Source organism: Lontra canadensis, unplaced genomic scaffold (assembly GCF_010015895.1).
Source record: "Lontra canadensis isolate GAN:19392208 unplaced genomic scaffold, GSC_riverotter_1.0 scaffold52, whole genome shotgun sequence".
Taxonomy (NCBI): Eukaryota; Metazoa; Chordata; class Mammalia; order Carnivora; family Mustelidae; genus Lontra; species Lontra canadensis.
In genome coordinates, this window is record NW_022631046.1 from 8,375,557 (window position 1) to 8,394,773 (window position 19,217).

The 19,217-nt window shown below is 46.5% G+C and overlaps 1 protein-coding gene across 5 annotated transcripts; it reads left to right on the top strand.

Moving 5' to 3' along the window:
* Window positions 1-690: 690 nt before the first annotated feature.
* Window positions 691-18,390, top strand: SOCS2 (suppressor of cytokine signaling 2). 5 transcript variants are annotated; one of them, XM_032874224.1, is made up of 3 exons: window positions 691-710; window positions 14,895-15,234; window positions 16,889-18,390. In XM_032874224.1, the coding sequence occupies exons 2-3, from the start codon at window positions 15,096-15,098 to the stop codon at window positions 17,344-17,346; spliced, it is 597 nt and encodes a 198-aa protein (XP_032730115.1). In that variant the 5' UTR covers window positions 691-710; window positions 14,895-15,095; the 3' UTR covers window positions 17,347-18,390. The 5 variants fall into 5 exon arrangements, with proteins under 5 accessions (XP_032730115.1, XP_032730113.1, XP_032730112.1 ...); XM_032874222.1 differs by lacking the exon at window positions 691-710 and adding an exon at window positions 12,530-12,548; XM_032874221.1 differs by lacking the exon at window positions 691-710 and adding an exon at window positions 13,205-13,556.
* Window positions 18,391-19,217: the final 827 nt, after the last annotated feature.

The window sequence follows — 19,217 nt, forward strand, 5'->3', positions numbered from 1 at the left end:
AGGCCAGTGAAATGACAGATAAGAAAAGGTCCTTGCAATGGGAAGAATGTAGGAGTGGTATTTTTGTTTTTTATCTGTTTATTTTTATTTCTTAAAATTGAGATATAATTGACATATAACATTGTGTAAGTTTAGGGTAAACCACAGGTTGATTTCATACATTTATATATTGGAACATGATTACCACTCCTGTCCTGTAGTATTATTTTTTTGTGGTTATAGCATTTAAGATCTATTAAGAGTGCTATTTTTTTAAAGATTTTATTTATTTATTTAACAGACAGAGATCACAAGTAGGCAGAGAGGCAGGCAGAGAGGGGAGGGAGAGGAAGGCTTCCCGCTGAGCAGAGAGCCCCATGCGGGGGGCTCCATCCCAGGACCCTGGGATCATGACCTGAGCCAAAGGCAGAGGCTTTAACCCCTGAGCCACCCAGGCACCCAAGAGTGCTATTTTTAATCTGTTTTTGTACTAAAGGTAAATCAGTATCTTTTCTTATCTTTAATTTCAATGATCCTGAACTATTCTCTTTCTTGAATCACTTGAATTAAGGTGGGGGTTGAGGGTATGTGTCAAGACCTTTAAGTAGTAGGGATTTAAAAAAAAATCACTCGTAACCTTTCTTATTTGTCTTTCTAGGGTGAGCACTCTGTACCGGTGCCAAAATGTGGGTTCGAGGAAAGGAAGGTTATTCAATGATGGAATCTTCCAGGTACATTGACTTCTTAGACTGAATAATGTCCAAATTTCAGCATTTCCTCCTTTTTTGTTCCTCTCCAAGTTAGTTATTCCTCAGTTTTACCTTTTTAAGAGTCAGGGTTATTGGGGAATAATTTACATAAAATAAAGTTTACGCCTTTAGAGTGTATTGTTCAATAAATTTTGTCAGTTGTATACAGTCATGTAATTGCTGCCTTGTTCAAGATGTAAAATCTTTCTACCAAGTTCAAAAGTCTCCCCATGCTCTCTTGTGGTCAGTCTCCTCATCCATTCCCATTTCCTGGCAACATCTAATCTGTTTTCCAAAAAATCAGGTAAATGGAATCTTATAATATCTAGCCTTTTGTGCCTGGCTTCTCATACTTAACATACTGCTCTTGAGACTAATTCAAATTGTTGCATGTGTTGGTAGTTTGCTCTTTTTTCAAAAATTTTTTTAATTGCTGAATATTATTCTATGGTCTGGATATAGTACAATTTTTTAACTTATTTACCTGTTGCTGAGCATTTGGGTTGTTTCCAGTCTATAGCTATTATGACTAAGATTGTTATGAACATTCATGTACGGGCCTTTGTGTAGACATATGAAATCATTTCTCTTGCATAAATACCTGGGGGTAATATTGTTGTTAAACAGAAGCAGTGTATGTCTGATTTTATAAGAAACCACTAAGCTATTTTCAAGTGGTTTTGCCATTTCCCCTTCTCACCAGCAATCTGAGAGTTTGAGTTGCTTCGTATGCCGGCCAGTGTTTGGTAATGTCAGTCTTTTAAATTTTAGACGTTCTAGTGGGTGCACAATGGCATTTTATCATGTTTTAATTTAGATTTCTCTAAATTCAAATTAGCATCTTTTAATAACTAATTTGTTGTTTATATATATATATATTCTGTGATGAAAGTGTCTATTTAAATATTTTGACCACATTTTAATTGGATTTTTATATATTCTTCTTGAGTTGTAAAGGTTCTTTATGAGTATTCTTGTATCTAGAATGTCTACTATCAGATACAGAATTTTCTAATAGTTTCCCTAGTCTGTAGTTTAAAAAATTTTTCTTTTTCCTTTTTTTAAAGGTCTTATTTATTTGAAAGAGAGAGAGAGTGAGCGAGAGAGCGCATGAGCCCAAGCAGGGGAGCAGCGGGCAGAGGGAGAAGCAGATGCCCCCACGGAGCAGGAAGCCAGATGCGGGACCCTGTCCCCAAATCCCTGAGCAGAAGGCAAATGATTAACTGACTGAGCCACCCAGGCACCCCTAAAAATTTTCTTAACATTGTCTTTTTAAAACAGCTTTGTTGAGAAATACTCATATTATCTTTTGAAGAACAGAAATTTTTCATTTTGATGAAGTCCTAATGTATCAATTTTCTTTCTTTCTTTCTTTCTTTCTTTCTTTCTTTCTTTCTTTCTTTCTTTTTTTTTTTTTTTTACCTTTTGTGATGTTTGTGTCCTATCTAAGAAAACTTTGCCTGACCCAAGGTAATAAGAGTTTCTCCAGTATTTTCTCAGAGCTTTATAATTTTGTCTCTTTCATTTAGGTCTATGATCCATTTAAAATTAATGTGTGTGTATGGTATGAAGTAAGGGCCAAGGTTCATTTTTCTGGTGTACAGATGTCCCAATTGTTCCTGCACCATTGAAAAACAATCCTTTCTTCATCAAATTACTTGTTCAAAATCAGTTGACTATATTTTGGTGGATCTATTTCTGGACTCTAGTCTGTTTCCCTGATCTATATTACCATCTTTAGGTCAGTACTACTCTGTCTTGATTATTATAGCTTTAGAATAAATCTTCAAGGGGCTCCTGGGTGGCTCAGGCAATTAAGTCTCTGCCTTGAGCTCAAGTCATGATCCCGGGGTCCTGGGATTAAGCCTCGCATTGGGCTCTGTGCTCAGCAGAGAGCCTGCTTCTGAGTATCCCTCTGCTGCTCCCCCTGCTTGTGCGTTCTCTCTCTCTTTCTCAAACAAATAAATGAAATCTTAAAAAAAAAAAAAAAAGAAAAGAAATCATCAAATCAGAGTGAATCTTCTACCTTTATTATTCTTTCTCAAAAATGATTTCTAGGTCCTTTGCATTTCCTATAGAATCAGTTTGTTGATTTCTACAACACAACAAAAAGGGTTGTTTAAGTTTTGTTTAGGATTGTGTTGTAGCTATAGATCAATTTAGGGAGAATGACAGCTTCACAATATCAACCCTTCCCATCCATGAGCATGGCCTCTTTTTTCATTTGCTTAATTTTCCTTAACTTTTTTCAGCATTAAAAATTTTCTTTTTTGGGATGCCTGGGTGGCTCAGTCATTAAGCATCCACCTTTGTCTCAGGCCATGATCTCAGGGTCTCAGGATCCACCCCTACACTGGGCTCCTTGCTCGGCAGGGAGCCTACTTCTTCCTCTGCCTGCTGTTCTCCCTGCTTGTGCTCGCTCTCTTGTTCTCTCTCTCTGACAAATAAATAAATAAAATCTTAAAAATTTTTTTTTCTTTTTCATGTACCACTCTTGCACATATTAGATTACATTTAACTCTAACTATTCCATGCTTTTAAACCTGTTGTAGATTATATTTCTAACATTTTCTATTTCCAATAGTTTGTTGCTAGTGAATAGAAAAACGATTTATTTTTTGTACTGACCTTGTATCCTGAAACTTAGCTAAACTCACATATTTATTGTAGTAACTATTTGTACTTTTGATCCCTTAGAATTTTCTATGTAGATGATTATGCTGTTTGCAACTGAAGACATTTTTACTTCTTCCTTTACAATCTATATACTTTTATTTATTTTCTTGTCTTAATGCACAGGTCAGCATCTCCATCACAATAGTGAAAAGAAGTTGTAAGAATGTACATTCTTGTATTCTTCCCAATCTTAGGGGGAAAGCATTTAATCTATCACCATTATGTGGTGTTAGCTGGGTTTTTCTTTTGTAGATAAAGTTTGTCAGATTGAGGAAGTTCCCTTCTATTCTTAGTTTGCTGAAATTTTTTTTGTGATGGATGTATGTTGAATTTTATAAATGCTTTTTTTTCATATATTAAGATAACTATATGATTTTACTATTTTAATCTGTTGTGTTTGTGAATTACTGGCTGATTTTGAGTATTGAACCTGCCTGAGCTTCCTGGAATATATCCAAATGGGTCATTCATATATTATCTTCTTTATATATTCTGATTCAATTTGCTAATATTTTATGATTGTGCTTTTGAGAGATATTAGTCTGTAGTTTTCTTTGCCATCTTATCTCTCTTTGGTATCTAGAAAGATGCTGGCTTCCTGGAAGGAATTGTGAAATGCCCATGTTTACTTTTTAAGAAAATTTTTTGAAGAATAGGTGTTATCTCTTAGCATTTGGTAAAATTTACCAGTGAAGCTTTCTGAATCTGTAATCTATTTCTTAAATAGAGATAGGACTATACAACTTATGCATTTTTTTAAGCAGGATTTAATGTTTTATTCTTTTGTAGCAACTTATCTCTGTGTGAGACATTGTCATAACTGTCTTCTGATTTCCCAGCTGTTATCAGTGATATTTATTTATTCATACCATCTCTATTTATTATATCATCATTATTATTCCATCTTTATTTGTGTCTATTAAATGGCTGGAATCAACAGATTACAATAGAACTAATCTGGTTGGTAATGAGTGTGGGGCAGGGGAAACTAGGTGCTAGTGGCACAACAGAAGGCATGGTAGACTTTGGGCTACTAAAACTTTGTCATGAAATACAAGGATTTATCTGATGACATTGTGAGACAAATTTGCCTCTTTTAAGTATTGGTTTTAAAAATGGGAGGAAAGGGGCACCTGGGTGGCTCAGTGGGTTAAGCCTCTGCCTTCAGCTCAGGTCATGGTCTCAAGGTCCTGGGATCAAGTCCCAGGTTGGGCTCTCTGCTCAGCAGGGAGCCTCTTGCCCCACCCCACCCCGCCTCCCCCCACCTTCCCCCCGCCTGCCCCCGCTTGCCCCCGCCTGCCCCTGCTTGCCCCCGCCTGCCCCCGCTTGCCCCCGCCTGCCCCCGCCTGCCCCTGCCTGCCCCCGCCTGCCTCTCTGCCTACTTGTGATCTCTCTCTGCATTAAATACATTTTAAAAAAATGGGAGGGAAGAAAAAAGGAGAACTTGAAATAAAAGCCTTCTCAGCAACACTGAAAAGCCAAAGGGAAAAATGACAGGACTTTCCAGCATGATGTTCACAGAGTTATTTTTTTTAATTTTTTAATTTTATAAGAAATAAGACTTCATTTTTGTGTTATTTTAGAATTATTGGCACATACAAAGTGTAACAATTTCTTCATTGTTACAAACCTGACCTTCCTGGAATATATCCAAATGGGTCATTCATATATTATCTTCTTTATATATTCTGATGGCTTTATATATTTATATTTTCCAAAACAAAGGAAACTAACTTTCCCCCTTGACTCTTTATCACTTGCTTTTGTTCAAATACTGTCAATAACCTTTGAAAATATTACAGCCACATTTGTTGGAATAGCACTTTAAGTGATTTGAAGGACTTATTTGAAAAGTAACTTACCCTCCAAGCTCCTTTTCCATTTAAAGAGTTTTCTTTGTTCATATTAAACCCTATACTGTTTTCCTAAGGACGGTTTGTTTATAAGTACAGAACAACCTATTTAATCTACTTTGGCTTTATTTATTCACATGCACACTGGCATTTTTTTTTAACCACTAAGTGTTTTAAGAATAAAATCGGGTATAGGCTATAATATATTGGTGAAGAGAGATTTAAGCCATCATATACAGGGGAATCGAAGGTTTTACATTGGTTTCCATTATCTGGGGCATGACCATTGTCGTTTGAATGTGCTAGGTGAGCACGCTGGCCTTTCAGTGTGGAAAGTATATGGAGGTTGTCCTGTGGCTCCCGGTGGTGGTGACTGTTTGTGTTATTCCGAGTTGCCACATGCCTTAGGTTAAAGTTAGTCTCATCCGTGACTGCCAATCTCCAGACTGGTTCACTGGGGGCTGGTTCTTCTCAGAATTCCATGACTAAGCCAGGAGCCGTGTTTGTTATTTACTAACAGGTATTTCTTCGGACTGCTCCACTTACCACATCATCATTCCAGGCCCTGACCTTTGTGAACTTCTCTGGAAAATCAAACATACCTAAGCCACCCAGGCTTGGGTCTAATGACACCGGCAGTTGCTCTTCAGGAGGTCGTGGAACAGGGGTTGGAGGGTGATTTGAATGAGAAGGAAACCTAATGGTCATGGAATCCACATTTTTTGTGGGAAAACAAGAATCCAGAGAAGTTAAGGGACTTGAATAAGATCCCCTCTCCTGTGATGCCTTTCTGGACTTCCCAAGGTGGTTTGGAGTGGTGCTTCCTTCCCAGCTGTTTGCAAAACCAGTGTGCGCTTTTCTCCATGACTTTTAACCCTTTGTTAGAATGAATGGTCAGCGGCGTCTCTCTCACTAAACGGAGACCCCCTTAAGAGTGGGCTGAATTAGGCTCTCTGCTTAGCGGGGAGCCTGCTTCCTCCTCCCTCTCTGCCTGCCTCTCTGCCTACTTGTGATCTCTGTCTGCCAAATAAATAAATAAAATCTTTAAAAAAAAAAAAAAAAGAGTGGGCTGAATTATATTTGTCCCAAGGCCTGGAACATTTAAGTCCTCATGAATGTTTCATAAGTGGGTGAGTCCCTCACGTTGCTGTCTACTGAGTATCATAGTTGTGACATCAGGCTCCAGGAGATTAAGGAGAAGTTCTAAAACAGCTAAGTTCCCCTTGGTAGAAGACCAGAGTCCAAAGGTGAAACCACAGTTTAGGGTGAGAAGCACATCTAGGTGGGGAAGATCAAGGCACTCAGGCCAGAAAGAAGGGAGTAGAAGCGTTTCAGTTTCCTTACTTGTAGATGCATTCAATTCATTCATTCATTCATTCATTCATTCAATAATTTTATACTACTAGGGGCCAGAAGCTTCTTTAGGCACTGGGAACACAGTAGTGATTTTATAGACAAAGTCTCTGCTTATATTCCAAGGGGAAAGAGACATGAAACAAATGACAAATAAAAACCATTATCATGTCTGGTAGTAGTAGGTGCTGAAATTAAAAACAAAGCAGGAGAAAGAAATGGTCACTGATAAGAAAGGGGAGGCATCTCTGTGTAAGACCTGAACAAAGTGAGGAAGTGATTCCATGCGAATTTTGGGGAAAGAACATTTCAGAGAGAACAAGTACAAAGGCCCTGGCTTAGGCTTGGTGTGTTTGAGAAACGAAGAAGTCAGAGGATTAGAACATTGTGAGGGAGAAGAAAGTAGATGAAGAAAATTATTCTGCACTACTGAAATAATGTCCTTTCTGGAACCCATCTTATAGTTGATAATCTTTTTTTTTTTTTTTAAAGATTTTATTTATTTATTTGTCAGAGAGAGAGAGTGAGCACACAAGCAGGTGGAGTAGCAGAGGGAAAGGGAGAAGCAGGCTCCCCGCTGAGCAGGGACCCCCCCCCACCCAAACGTGGAACTTGATCCTAGGACCCCAAGACCATGATCCGAGCTGAAGGCAGATGCTTAACCGACTGAGCCACCCAGGTGTCCCATAATTGATGATCTTCTGACTATATAGACCAGTTGCAATAAAGAGAATCCCTACCACGAGGAAGGCAGACTTTTCTCTCCGGAGCAGGATATCCATGGCAGCCATCACCCTTAGGACAGGGTTCTCACCTGAGGTCAAGAGGACCCTCGGGATTCACAGTCAGCCTTCAGATTGTCCACTGATCCCCTAAATCTGTGCTTCCAGAACATTTTTCTGCAGAGAAAGTCTTGGATGGAGACTGTATGCAAATAGGCATGCAAAAAAATGAAATAGGTCAGGTATGACAACATGGCCACCCTTGGCTTATTAGACATACTGGAATATATTTCACTTTCTTGGAGAAATAAGGTCTCACCAATTGGTCTTGAAATACCCAGTCTTTTGGATCTTTTATTTCCTTGTTTCGGGTAGAGACTTGGGTCCCGAGAAATAGTTCTTCACCATAAGAGAGACAACAGTGCAAAGGTGATGACAGATGACAAGTAATGTTCAGTGTTGGGAAGACAACAAGGGATGGTGAGGACTGTGGTAAACAGGAGGGCTATGGTGAATGAGCCATTAATAGGGGCAGCCACAACCCTGCTTTAGCTGATCACCACCTTGAGGGAATGGATCTCCCTCAAATCTGGATCACTTTGGGGTGAAATCTCCAGAATTTTAATTTGATTCATTTAAAAAAAGAATCTTGGCACACCAACCCTAATAGCCTAAAGGATCAAATATGACCCACTCTGGTCCATAGATTTTACTAGAATTTTTGAGAGATCTCTGACCTTATACTAAAAGCCACTATCCTAGAATGTGATTCCCCTCAACTTCTGTGCATAGAAAGATGAAGGCCATGGCCATCTCCCAAGCTCCTGGGTCCTAGAAGTCTAGGGGAAAGCCATCTTCCTGGCTTTTCCCTCTTGCAGTCCCTGACCCAGAGCACTGAAGCCAGCCAGGACACCAGGGAATATCCTCCGTTATGGGGCTCGAGCAAGCAGGACATTGCAAAATGGAATTGGTACTGAGAAGCACCAGAAGAGAAGTAAGAGATGTTCATCACGTAGAAGACGGCTCTCTTCTTCTTCTTCTCAATTCTCTTCCCATTCCCTACCATGGATTCCTCCCCATCCAACTCACCACACCCCACAAGAGCATCTTTGATTACAAGTTACAGCAACCCAAACACACAAGGTAGGGAAAAATTAACTCATTAGCTCCGGTATCTGAGAAGGCCAAGGGTGGGGCTGCCCCAGGCATATCAGAGTCAAGTACTCAGGAATCTCTTCCTCTCCCTCAAACCTGAGCCCTGCTTTCCTCTCTGTTGCTTCTATTCTTTGATGGGCTCCCACGTGGCAGAAAAGTTGGCTTCCATGGTCATTACTCCCCGTCATCTCAGAAGGGAGGGATCATTCCTCTTGTAGCACTTATATCAAATCCTAAGAAAATAACCTGCTTAGGCTGTGATTCTGGAAAGAAACCCCATGTCCAGGGGAATGAGATACTTCTGTTGACTAACCTGTGTCCCCTGTTCTCTAGAGGCATGGGTTCCAGAACTGCAGGGATTCGTGAGGGTGGGAGATGTGTGGTGGTTGTTGTGGTGGTGACAGTGACCTGGCCAAGTTTAAAAGGAAGAGATGGTGGCAATGATCATCCTGTAGCTCCCCCACTCCTAAGACAAGAACTAAAAAACTCTCTGCAGCTCTGCAAAAGCTCAGTGTAGAGCGTTTGCCAACTCCCGTACCAGAACAGCTGCATTGCACACCAAGGACAGCCAGTCTGAGGTTGGCACGCAGAGATGTTCGAGCCTCGGCAATTCCCCAATGCGGACAACAGAAGGAATTCTCCAGCTTTGTGAAAATCACCCTCCCTTCCCTCTTCAAGTAGAATGATGGTTCCCCACCGCAGCCAGGCATCTGCCCCACTGAACAGAACAGAGATGAGATAGAGATTTACAGAGCTACAGATAACGAGGTATAGTGATCACATTCTATTGTCACCACGGCCCTATAAGGTAAGTTCCAGTATTTTTTTAAGATTGTATTTTTTTTGACAGAGACACAGCAAGAGAGGGAACACAAGCAGGGGGAGTGGGAGAAGGAGAAGCAGGTCCCCCGCGGAGCAGGGAGCCCAATGCGGTAGTGACGACTCGATCCCAGGACCTTGGGATCATGACTTGAGCTGAAAGCAGATGCTTAATGACTGAACCACCCAGGTGCACCCTATGTCCATAATACTGGAACTCCAATGCTGACTGATTTGCCTAAGTTCACTCATGTAGCAAGTGGTGGCAGAGTGAGGACCCATGCCTGGGCAGTGCAGCTTGAAAGCCACCTGCTAAAGCACTGTCCACCCAGCCATTGGCTCATCCAGCGGTCACATGGAATGGTTGCCACATGCTGGGGACTGTTCGAGCTGCTGAGTCATAGCTGGGAACAGTGCAAATCCAAATACTTGTCCTCATGAAACTCACACTCTAGTGCAGGAGAAAGACAGGAAACCAGACCAGTAAATAAGATATAAGCTAGGTTAGATAGTGATCAGCATGAAGGAGAAAACTGGAACAGCAAAGAGAGAAAAAGGCTTGTGGAGGCGGCAGGTCGATTTTGAATAGGGTGGGCAGGCAAAGTCTCACTAAGGTGGCCCTGAATAGAGGTCTGAGGAAGTAAGGGAGCAAACCATGCGGTTGTCTGAAGGAAGAGCGTCCTGGGTCAGGGAGGCAGCACAGAAGGCTTTGAGGAAAGAGCAAGTGCAGTCTGTCTTGGGAACGGCAAGGAGTCCACTGCGTCCTAAGCAACGATTAAGGAACAGAGCAGTAGGGGACGAGATCAGGGAAGTAAATGGAACCAGATCTTGTAGGATGTTGTGAGTGGCTACTCGGATTTTGTTATTCACTCTGGGGTGATGTAGCCATTTGGATTGGAGCAGAGGACGGACATGCCATGGCTTGGTTTAAACAGGATTATTCTCACCACTCTGTCAGGAAGACTGACAAGGGAGGGACAAGGGTGCCAGCAAGAGGCTGTAGCCGCCAGCTGGGCTGAAACTGGTAAGCCAGGCTTGGGCCAGTGTATGCTGGAAATGTGGCAAGGGCTTCAGTTCTGGGTTTATTGTGACATCAGAGTTGAAGGATTGGCCAACACATGGGATGTGGGCTCTGGGAAAAAGAGCAGTCAAGGATGACTTGAAGGCTTTTAGCCAGAGCAACCGAAGTCTAGAAATGACATTTTTCAGAGATGGGGGGAAATGAAGGAGGAATTGCTTTTGTCTTAAAGGGGGGTTGTTTTAAGAAATCATCAGGTCTCAGTTTGGGACATGTTAGACCGGGGATGTCTATTAGGTACCTGGAAGGCAATGCTGAGTGGCAGGTCTGGGAGCTCAGGAGAGAGAGCCATCAGGACTGGGGTCCTAAGCTCTACAAACTATACTCTGCTCCCTTTGAGTCATTGAAGACACTGATCCATATGTAGTTTTGGAAAATGATAACTGTATCAGAAATACTGGAAAAGGGGGCATCTGGGTGGCTCAGTCGGTGAGGCATCTGCCTTTGGCTCAGGTCATGATCCCGGAGTCCTGAGATGGAGCCCCACATCCGGCTCCCTGCTCAGCAGGGAGCCTATTTCTCTCTCTCCTGCTCCCCCTGCTTGTGCTCTCTGTCAAATAAATAAAATCTTAAAAAAAAAAAAAATACTGGAAAAGCATTAGGAAATCCAAATTTAAAAATTCACCCATATCCTGCCACCCTAAAAACAGCTGCTTTCATTTCTTCACATTTCCTTCTGCTTTTGCTCACAGGCATACATAATTGTATAAAGTTGTAATCATAGCATAGATATAATTTCATATTCTACTTTTTCTCACTTAACATGATCCCATAAATATTTTCCTAAGAGGCTCCCCTATGTCTTTATCGGGGATTAAAAAGGCCAACAAAATGCTGGGCATGGCTGGAGACATTTCAGAAACAAAAGTCGAAATCTTACTTTGCTACAAAGTTTGGTGCCCCTACAGCTGGCATTGTGCTCACTGTAATTTTTGTGGATGATGACTGTCTGTCGAGGTAGACTTTGAGCCGGGACCTAAATGATGAGAGCTGGCCACACACCCAATCTGGGGAAGGGCATCCCAGGAAGAGGGAACAGTGTGTGCAAAAGAGGGAATAACTGCAGGTTAGGAGGCAACAGAAAAGCCCATTAAGGAGGGTTGCTGGCAGATTCATTTCAACTGACAATTAAGTAGAAATTTATCTTTGTAAAATGTACATCCTTCATCTGGGATTCTCTAGAAAGGAATAGAAGCCATATGGTATAATTTAGAATACAATGAACCCTAGTAGATGACTAGTAGTTCTTAAAGATTCCCGGGGCCACAGACTATACACAAACTCTACATGGAGTCTGATTTGTTCATTCATTCACCCCAGTCCCTGAGCCAGGACTGGATTCAGGTACCTTAATTTTATAGAAAAGGCCAAGGGTCCAAAGACAGTTAAAATGACTTGGACAGAATCCTTCAGCTACTATATAGGGAGTTTTAACTAGGGTTGAATTAGCTCTGCCCTCCACGTGGAAGGCTCTAAAAAAACAAAACACGATTCCATGCACATGATTCTATCGTCGACAAAGCCCTTCGTTAGATGAGACATGCCCCTGCAATTCTTGGTTCACCTGCCTACCATTTGCCTAGTCATTTACTCAAAAGCTGGAAAATTGTTGAGAAAATTTCTCCCTGACTCCCGGCCCGGAAGGCAGGAAGCTGGTTTACGTTCCCTCCTAGGGCCAGCAGGGGGGGCACCAGGCACAGTTTGTGAGCCGCGCCTCCCCCACGGCTCCTCCCCCTTCCTCGCCCAACTTCCCCATAGCCCCTGCTACAACTCAAAGTGGCCATTGACCTTTCAAGCTTTTGAGCGCTGATGCAATAGAATAGTACTTCAAAGAAAAATGGTTATCGAAATTTTGGATCCGGTTTTCCCTTGAGTGTTAATGGTTTTCAAAAAGTAGGTCACATTTAAAGTAGGTCACATTTTGAGAAGGGCATGCCGGCAAGGAGCGGAGTTCCAACTGAGGCCAGGTGGCCTCCCACCTGGTGGGAGGAGGTGAGGGTCTCCGCGCAGGGAAGTGACGGGATCTTTCCGAATTCCCAGCCACTGGGCGCCAGGCCGGCGGGAAATTGCCGAGGCAAGAGGTCCGGGACCGCAGGCACCGAGGCGGGCCGCCCAGCACCCCGGGGCGCGCAGGTAAGGGCGCCCCCATCAGCAGCCAGTGCAGGTGAGCGGCGCGGGCAGCCGGAAGGAGACGGTGGAGCGGCACGGAGAAGCAGGAGCAGGAGAGGGGGAGGAGCCCGGCGGGGCTGGTGCGGGAGAAGGCGAGTGGCAGCGCTTGGGGGAGGAGACTGAGAGCCGCTAGAGCTGCTTAAGGAGGCGCAGCTTTCCACCGGCTCGCCGCCTTCTAGGACCTGGGCAAGGGCGCCGCCTCCGGGCCGCTCCCCCGGGAGCGCGAGTGCCTAGAAAGGGGCCTCTCCAACTCCATGACTGTGCTGTAAAGCAAGAGGGGCCGTTGTCAGGGACCTCCCACCCCGTGCTCACAAAATGTGCAGGCGGGAGGGGCGCGTCGAGAAGGCGCGGGGAGGGTGGGAGAGGCAGAGCCCCGCGGGGGGCCGTGGAGGTCTGGGTTCTCAGACCCCCGCGCACAGCGGGCACGGCGGAGGGTGGGGGTGCAGGCTCCCGACGCCGAAGCCGGGACGGCGGTGGCAGGGGCGCTTCTCCTGCGCGCCTGCGAGCACTGGAAGCTGTGCGGTGAAGGCGGACGGACTCTCAGGCGGCCACGCCGCCTGGCCCCGCACGGACCGCTCTGAGCCCGCCTCCCCTGCAGCTTGCGCATTAGTGCCGGAGCCTCTTTAAAGCAGAAGCGGGGGCCACGGTCACGTGAGGTGGATTCCTGGAAAGTTCCTGGAAAGCGGCCTCCGCAGCCGCCGGGCGGGGCGCAAGAAGAGCGCGGACCCGGGAGGGAGGCGGGGAGCGAGGGAGGCGCGCGGGGCTGGGAAGTCGCGCGCACACCCCGTTCCGAGGACAGACGTTTAACTCTTGCCATGTCTCGCCGCCTCCACAGCGGCTCGCGGGCCTTGGGTTTCCCCTGAAGCATGAGCCTCCGCGCCCGCCGCTACCGGCGCTGCGCGGGCCGCGAACAGTGCGCCCCGGAGCCCCGCACGCACCGCCTCAGGATCCCCTGCGCCCGCAGCCGGGGTGCGGGAGGAGCTCGGCCGGGGGCTGGCGGCAGGTACTGGTCCGGGGAGCCCGAAGGCTCTTCCCCAAGGAGGGTCGCCGGGGAGGGCACCCGGGCGCGGCCGCGAGCGCCGGGCGGCCTGGGCTTCCGCAGTTCCAAACCGCCGGGGACTCAGTCGGAGCCTCGGCTCTGTCCCGCGGCCGGGCGCTACTGCCTGCTTGCTTAGGCTCCTTCTAGGCGTCGGGAAGTCTCCGGAGTTTCCTCCCCCGCTCCAAACTGCCATCCAAATTAATAATCCTCTTAATAACCTGATCTGCCGCTCCTCCCCGCCCGCCTGCCTCCCGCCCTAGCTCCTTCCTCCTCCCTCTCTTCTTCCCACCCCCTTAGTCGCCGCCGGAGGGAAAGCCAGCAGCTGCCCAGGGTGGGGGATTTCGGAGCCCGGGGGTTCCAGGCTATGATCCCTGGCGCTTTTGTTTGCTCTCCGCGCAGAGAACTCTGGCTGCCGCAGAGCGCATCCCCAGGCATCTCGTTCCCAAATTAAAAGTCAACAGGGGAAACTCGGGCAGACACCCTTCCTCTCCCGGGTCCCCCGCCCCATGTCCGCTGGGGAGGCTGCCTGGTGTGGAGGCGGCGGCCGAGGTAAGGGCTCGGCGATCGTGGTCTTACACGTCCAGCGGCGCTCCCTGCCGCCTCTTCTGCCCCGGCCGGGGTTTCAGCTCCGAGCCCCCGCGAGGGTTGAGCGCTTGGGTCGATTCCTCGACAGCGCCGGCGGCGGCGGCAGCAATAGTAGCCGCCGCCTCCCGGCCCCGAGAGCGGCCGCCACTGCGCGCGGCGGCGCCCCCCACCTCCGCCCCACGCGGGCGCTGGTAAGCTGGTGGAGGGGGAGCTAGGCAGCCTCCGGGCCAGGGTGCGGCAGCTTCCGCACCTTGGCTCCGCGGGTTGGCGGCTCAGGGTGCTTCGTCCCGGAGCCCCTGGGCTGTACAGAGTGTGAGATACAGGAGTGCAAATGTGGGGATGTCTCCTGTTCTTTCCTTTACAATTTTTCTGTTTGTCCTTGACTAGGGCGTATTTACCACCTTACCCACAGGTGACTCTGCTCTGCTAGTCTGCGATTTCGGCCAGTAGCCCCGGGCTGGTAGACACCCTGTTCCCCACCCTCATCCTGTCCTTCCCTACTCCCTCTCCCTCCGCAACTCCTGCGTCTTGGATCCCTGCTCTCTGTCCTTTCTCTACAGCTGGGCCGGGGCAGTCCCTGGATGCTTGGGGTTAAATGGTGCAGGGCCATAGACGCGGAGTCGTCCCCGGGATTTTCCACGTCTCTATTTCCCCACCCACACCCCAGCCGCAGGGGTCCAATTTGGACTGACCCAACCCCATACTTTCTTTTTGCAGGCAAACTCTGGGTGACCGCGCCTGCGGGGTACTTTGCCATCCGTCCACTGGGACCTGGGGAGGAAGAACCCCAAGCACCCCAATCCCCTCCTCCTCCACCATTTCGGATACCCCGCAGACCCTGACTTCCAAGAAGGACGCTTGCCCCCTCTGACCCCATCGCGGGTGGCCACCTGTCTTTGCTGCGGTGATCCCTCTCCCATGACCCTGCGGTGCCTCGAGCCCTCCGGAAATGGCGCGGAAGGGACGCAGAACCAGTGGGGGACCGCGGGATCCGCGGAGGAGCCGTCCCCCGAGGCGGCGCGTTTGGCGAAGGCCCTACGGGAGCTCAGTCAAACAGGTAGGGAGCCGATCAGCCTCCACGCGTGTGAGAGGGGTGCTTCCCCAAAGACGCGGTTGCAGGCTTTGCTGGCGGGGAGCGCGGCTTGGAAGCGGGGCCGCGATGGGGGCAAAGAATGGGATGGAACTAGCGCCCCTCGGTTCCCGTTCCCGCCTCGGGGCAGGGGATCCGCGGAGAGGATGCACGCACCGCCCAGGGTCCTGGGGAATGCGAAAGAAAAGTGGTTCTCGAGGGACTCGGAGGCCTAGGGAAGGGCAGACCGCGAGAAGGGCTTCTTGGAAATAGTCTCATAGGGCTCTGGAACCTTTGTTTGCTGCGACCGCTCCGGGGTCGGTGCACGGGCTTGAACCCTGGCGGGAGAAAGTGCCAGGCGCCTCCCTTTCCGCGGGGAACGAGGGCGGCGAGTGGGCGCTGCGCTGCCCGCCGCTCCAGCTGCATCCGGCTCCCGAACGGAGCAGCCCCGGCTGCTCGGGATCTTGGCTGCCAATTTCCAAGGACCGACAGATTGCCGTGCAGGCGGCTGCCGTAGAGCCGGGAGGAAAGCGGCCCGCGGAGCCACTGCGCAGAGCGCGGCCTTCAGCAGACGCTCGCCCAGGGAGTTGCTGGTTTCAAAGGCAGTCCTGCGCTATGCGGGGCTCGCTCAGGTCTGAAAGAAAAGATTTGGCAAACTACGCAAGCTTTCAAAATCTGGATCCTCAAAGCTTCCGTTTGGGGCAAAGTTGAAGTTTTGGTGGCCCTGGGAATAGGGAAAAGTCACCTGCAGTTCCGGTCTTTGAGTGCGACCACCGGCTTTCCCTCCGCGGGGGCCCGGGGGATTGCAAGTATCTGAGCAGTTTTCTGGGGGCGGGGGTGGGGAGCACACTGTCAGACTTCTTATGCAGAGTGTCTCGAAGTCCCTGTTGAAAGCGGGGTGGACCCTGAGGTGGCGCAGCAGATCAAATCGAGAATGCTGGGGAGACTGACGGTTGTGATTTGGATTAGGGCAAAGTCCGAGAAAGAGTTGCCCATTGTAAACTTGAAGTACTAATTATCAGTTGGGGTTTCCCTCATTTCTTAATGCCTGGTAAGGCAGTTTTAATCAAAGCAACAAGCAGAAGCTGTCGTACGGGGTCTGCACTTTGAAAAGACGTAAATAGCAGTGCTTTCCAGGGGCTTTGAACCGAGATGCAGCCCAGAACAGATACGGGGAGAGGGGGCGGTGGACACCAACCTTCCAAAAAGTTCTTTCAGTTTTTACCCTGTCGGAATTACTGGAGTCGGGCCTTCCACTTTTGTAAGGGCATGACTTTTATTTCTAACTTCTGATTTATTTCTAAGTTACTTTGATTTCACTTGAATAGTGCTAGAAGCATCCTGCTTTGTCATCATTGCAAATGTTTTGTTTCACGAGGAGAAAAATGCTCAGAGAATGTAAAGAACAGAAAGCTAACTTTTTAAAACTGAAAACGGACTCTCAGTGTGGGTTCATAAGGTAAAATGGACCCACCTTCTCATTAAATTTCTCCCCCAAGTGTTAGTCTCTGGGAAACTTTCCCTCACCCATTTCTACTTAGAGCTAGAGAAACTGTTGCCGAGTATTGACCCTATTTTTAAAAAATTCCTTATAATAACTATTTCACCCTCTCTCCTTTTTCTTTTCGAACAAAAACCCCAGGTTGGTACTGGGGAAGTATGACTGTTAATGAAGCCAAAGAGAAATTAAAAGAGGCACCCGAAGGAACTTTCTTGATTAGAGATAGCTCGCATTCAGACTACCTACTAACAATATCTGTTAAGACATCAGCTGGACCAACTAATCTGCGAATTGAATACCAAGATGGGAAATTCAGATTGGACTCTATCATATGTGTCAAGTCCAAGCTTAAACAATTTGACAGTGTGGTTCATCTGATTGACTACTATGTTCAGATGTGCAAGGATAAGCGGACGGGCCCGGAAGCTCCCCGGAACGGCACCGTCCACCTTTACCTGACCAAACCGCTCTACACAGCCGTGCGGCCGCTCCAACATCTCTGTAGACTCACCATTAACAAATGTACCGGTACCATCTGGGGACTGCCTTTACCAACGAGACTAAAAGATTACTTGGAAGAGTATAAATTCCAGGTATAAGTGTTTCTGTCTTTCTAACCTTGCCTCGTCTAGAGTCTCTCCGAATGCAGCTATGTCAAAGAGAACCAAAACTTGAGTGAGTGCTCTGGATAACTCCTCGGGATTCTCAGAACAACTGAAGTCCATCTAATTTAAATGGGTGCGGAGGTAGCTAGGTTTTTAAAGTTCCCCCAGAGATTTTCACAGGAGTGATGCTGACCTTTGTAAAGGCTGACCAAGACCCACCCGTTAATCCTTTTCCATTAGAATCCAATGTCCCGAGTAAAGGCTGAAAGGAACGTTTTCTCGGAAGACCTCACCTTTCTGAGGTTCCTCTCTAGTAGGTCAAAGGTCCACGCCCCCGTAGCAAGGAGAGAAGGGGATGCAGGAGGACGGAAGGAAGCAGTGGAAGGAACTCCAGCTGACACAGGCTTAGCTTCAATTTTAGATGCCCGGTGGTCAGAGTCTCCGTTAGGCCATTTTCTCTTTTTGCGTTCTTGATGTACCTAGGAGTTTTGTTAAACAGATACGCTTGTGAGTATTTATCCTTCATTTTATGCAATTAACCGAATCAACCAAAAAAATGACCATGAAATCCTGTATTTGACTTCTTACTACATGTATGAACTCTCTCATGTGAATGAGTACTGTAGTATAATCTGTTTTAAGGGAGCCTTATCTCAGAACTATTTCCAACTGGTGCACATGGAAAAGACTTGGTCTTTTCCTTTAAGGCTAAAGACAAGAATGTCGTGCTCTACAGGTGCAACTCAATCCCTGAAAACAAAACCATGTAGATACAGACATTTGATCCTTTCAAGTAGCTGTGTCCCCCACCTGTTGCCATTGACTTTTTGGAAATGGCTGTAGAAATTTTCAAGTTGTCCTTGAATTGTCTAACCATGGACATTAGCGGTTGTCTCCCTTCTACCATGTAGAATATTTTGACTTAATTCTCTTCCAGATATAGGGGGATACCTGCCTGTTTTTTTTCAAAAGTGTTTATTTACTGCTGTTACTATTTGATTAGAATGTATTAAATAAAAAGAAAAACCTTGACTTTTACAAGTTGCACTTATTGCTTTGAATTGTAGAGAACGGACACGTTCATGGTAATAGTTGCCAAGAAAACCTAGGTCACGTGAAATCAACCAAATATTTAGCAAGGTGTAGAACATGATTTACCTTTCTCTAGAGTTATGGGCCGCATTTTGCATTTTGGAAAGGACGGTTTAGAAAGTACAAGAATTGTCCTGTCTTGGCCTGGTCTTTTACACATTGAATAGGCATCACACTAATGCCCTGGGTGCTTCCAAAAACATGGTTTAGAAACCTACAAAAATTGTGACACATCCTATTATTTTATGGGTTGAGTAGGCCTAATACAAAATCAAAATTAGAAATTTTATGGCTATTTATTTTTTTGTCACACCGTCTCATGACTGTTGCAGGTGAAGCTATTTCCAGAAAGTATTCATTTTGCCACGTTTGAAAAAAAAATGTCCTGCGTAGTTACATACTCTGGTGCGTCATTGGGAAAGTGAATGTTTGCAGATCATGTGTGTGCCCCAAAGTGAATTAGAAAATTCGGTGTAAATTATAGTAAAATCTGCTTATCCCCAAATCATGAAAATATTAATATTTTCATGAAGTTTTTGAAAAATGGTTTTGTGCCTGTAAGGAAAACATAACTATGCATGTCCAAGCAGCAGAGCCAAAAACAAAAGATTGCTAGGTGTGCCATTGGAAGGATTTATTTGTAGCCAAAAATGTAAAGAAGAGGGATATTTCTGGGGTCTGGTCGGTGATGGGGACCTTTTCATTAGGGTCTTCAGATTCTGTGCCTAATTTGCCCTGTTGTTCAGTATGGGGTGTCTGACTTTTCTGGCAAA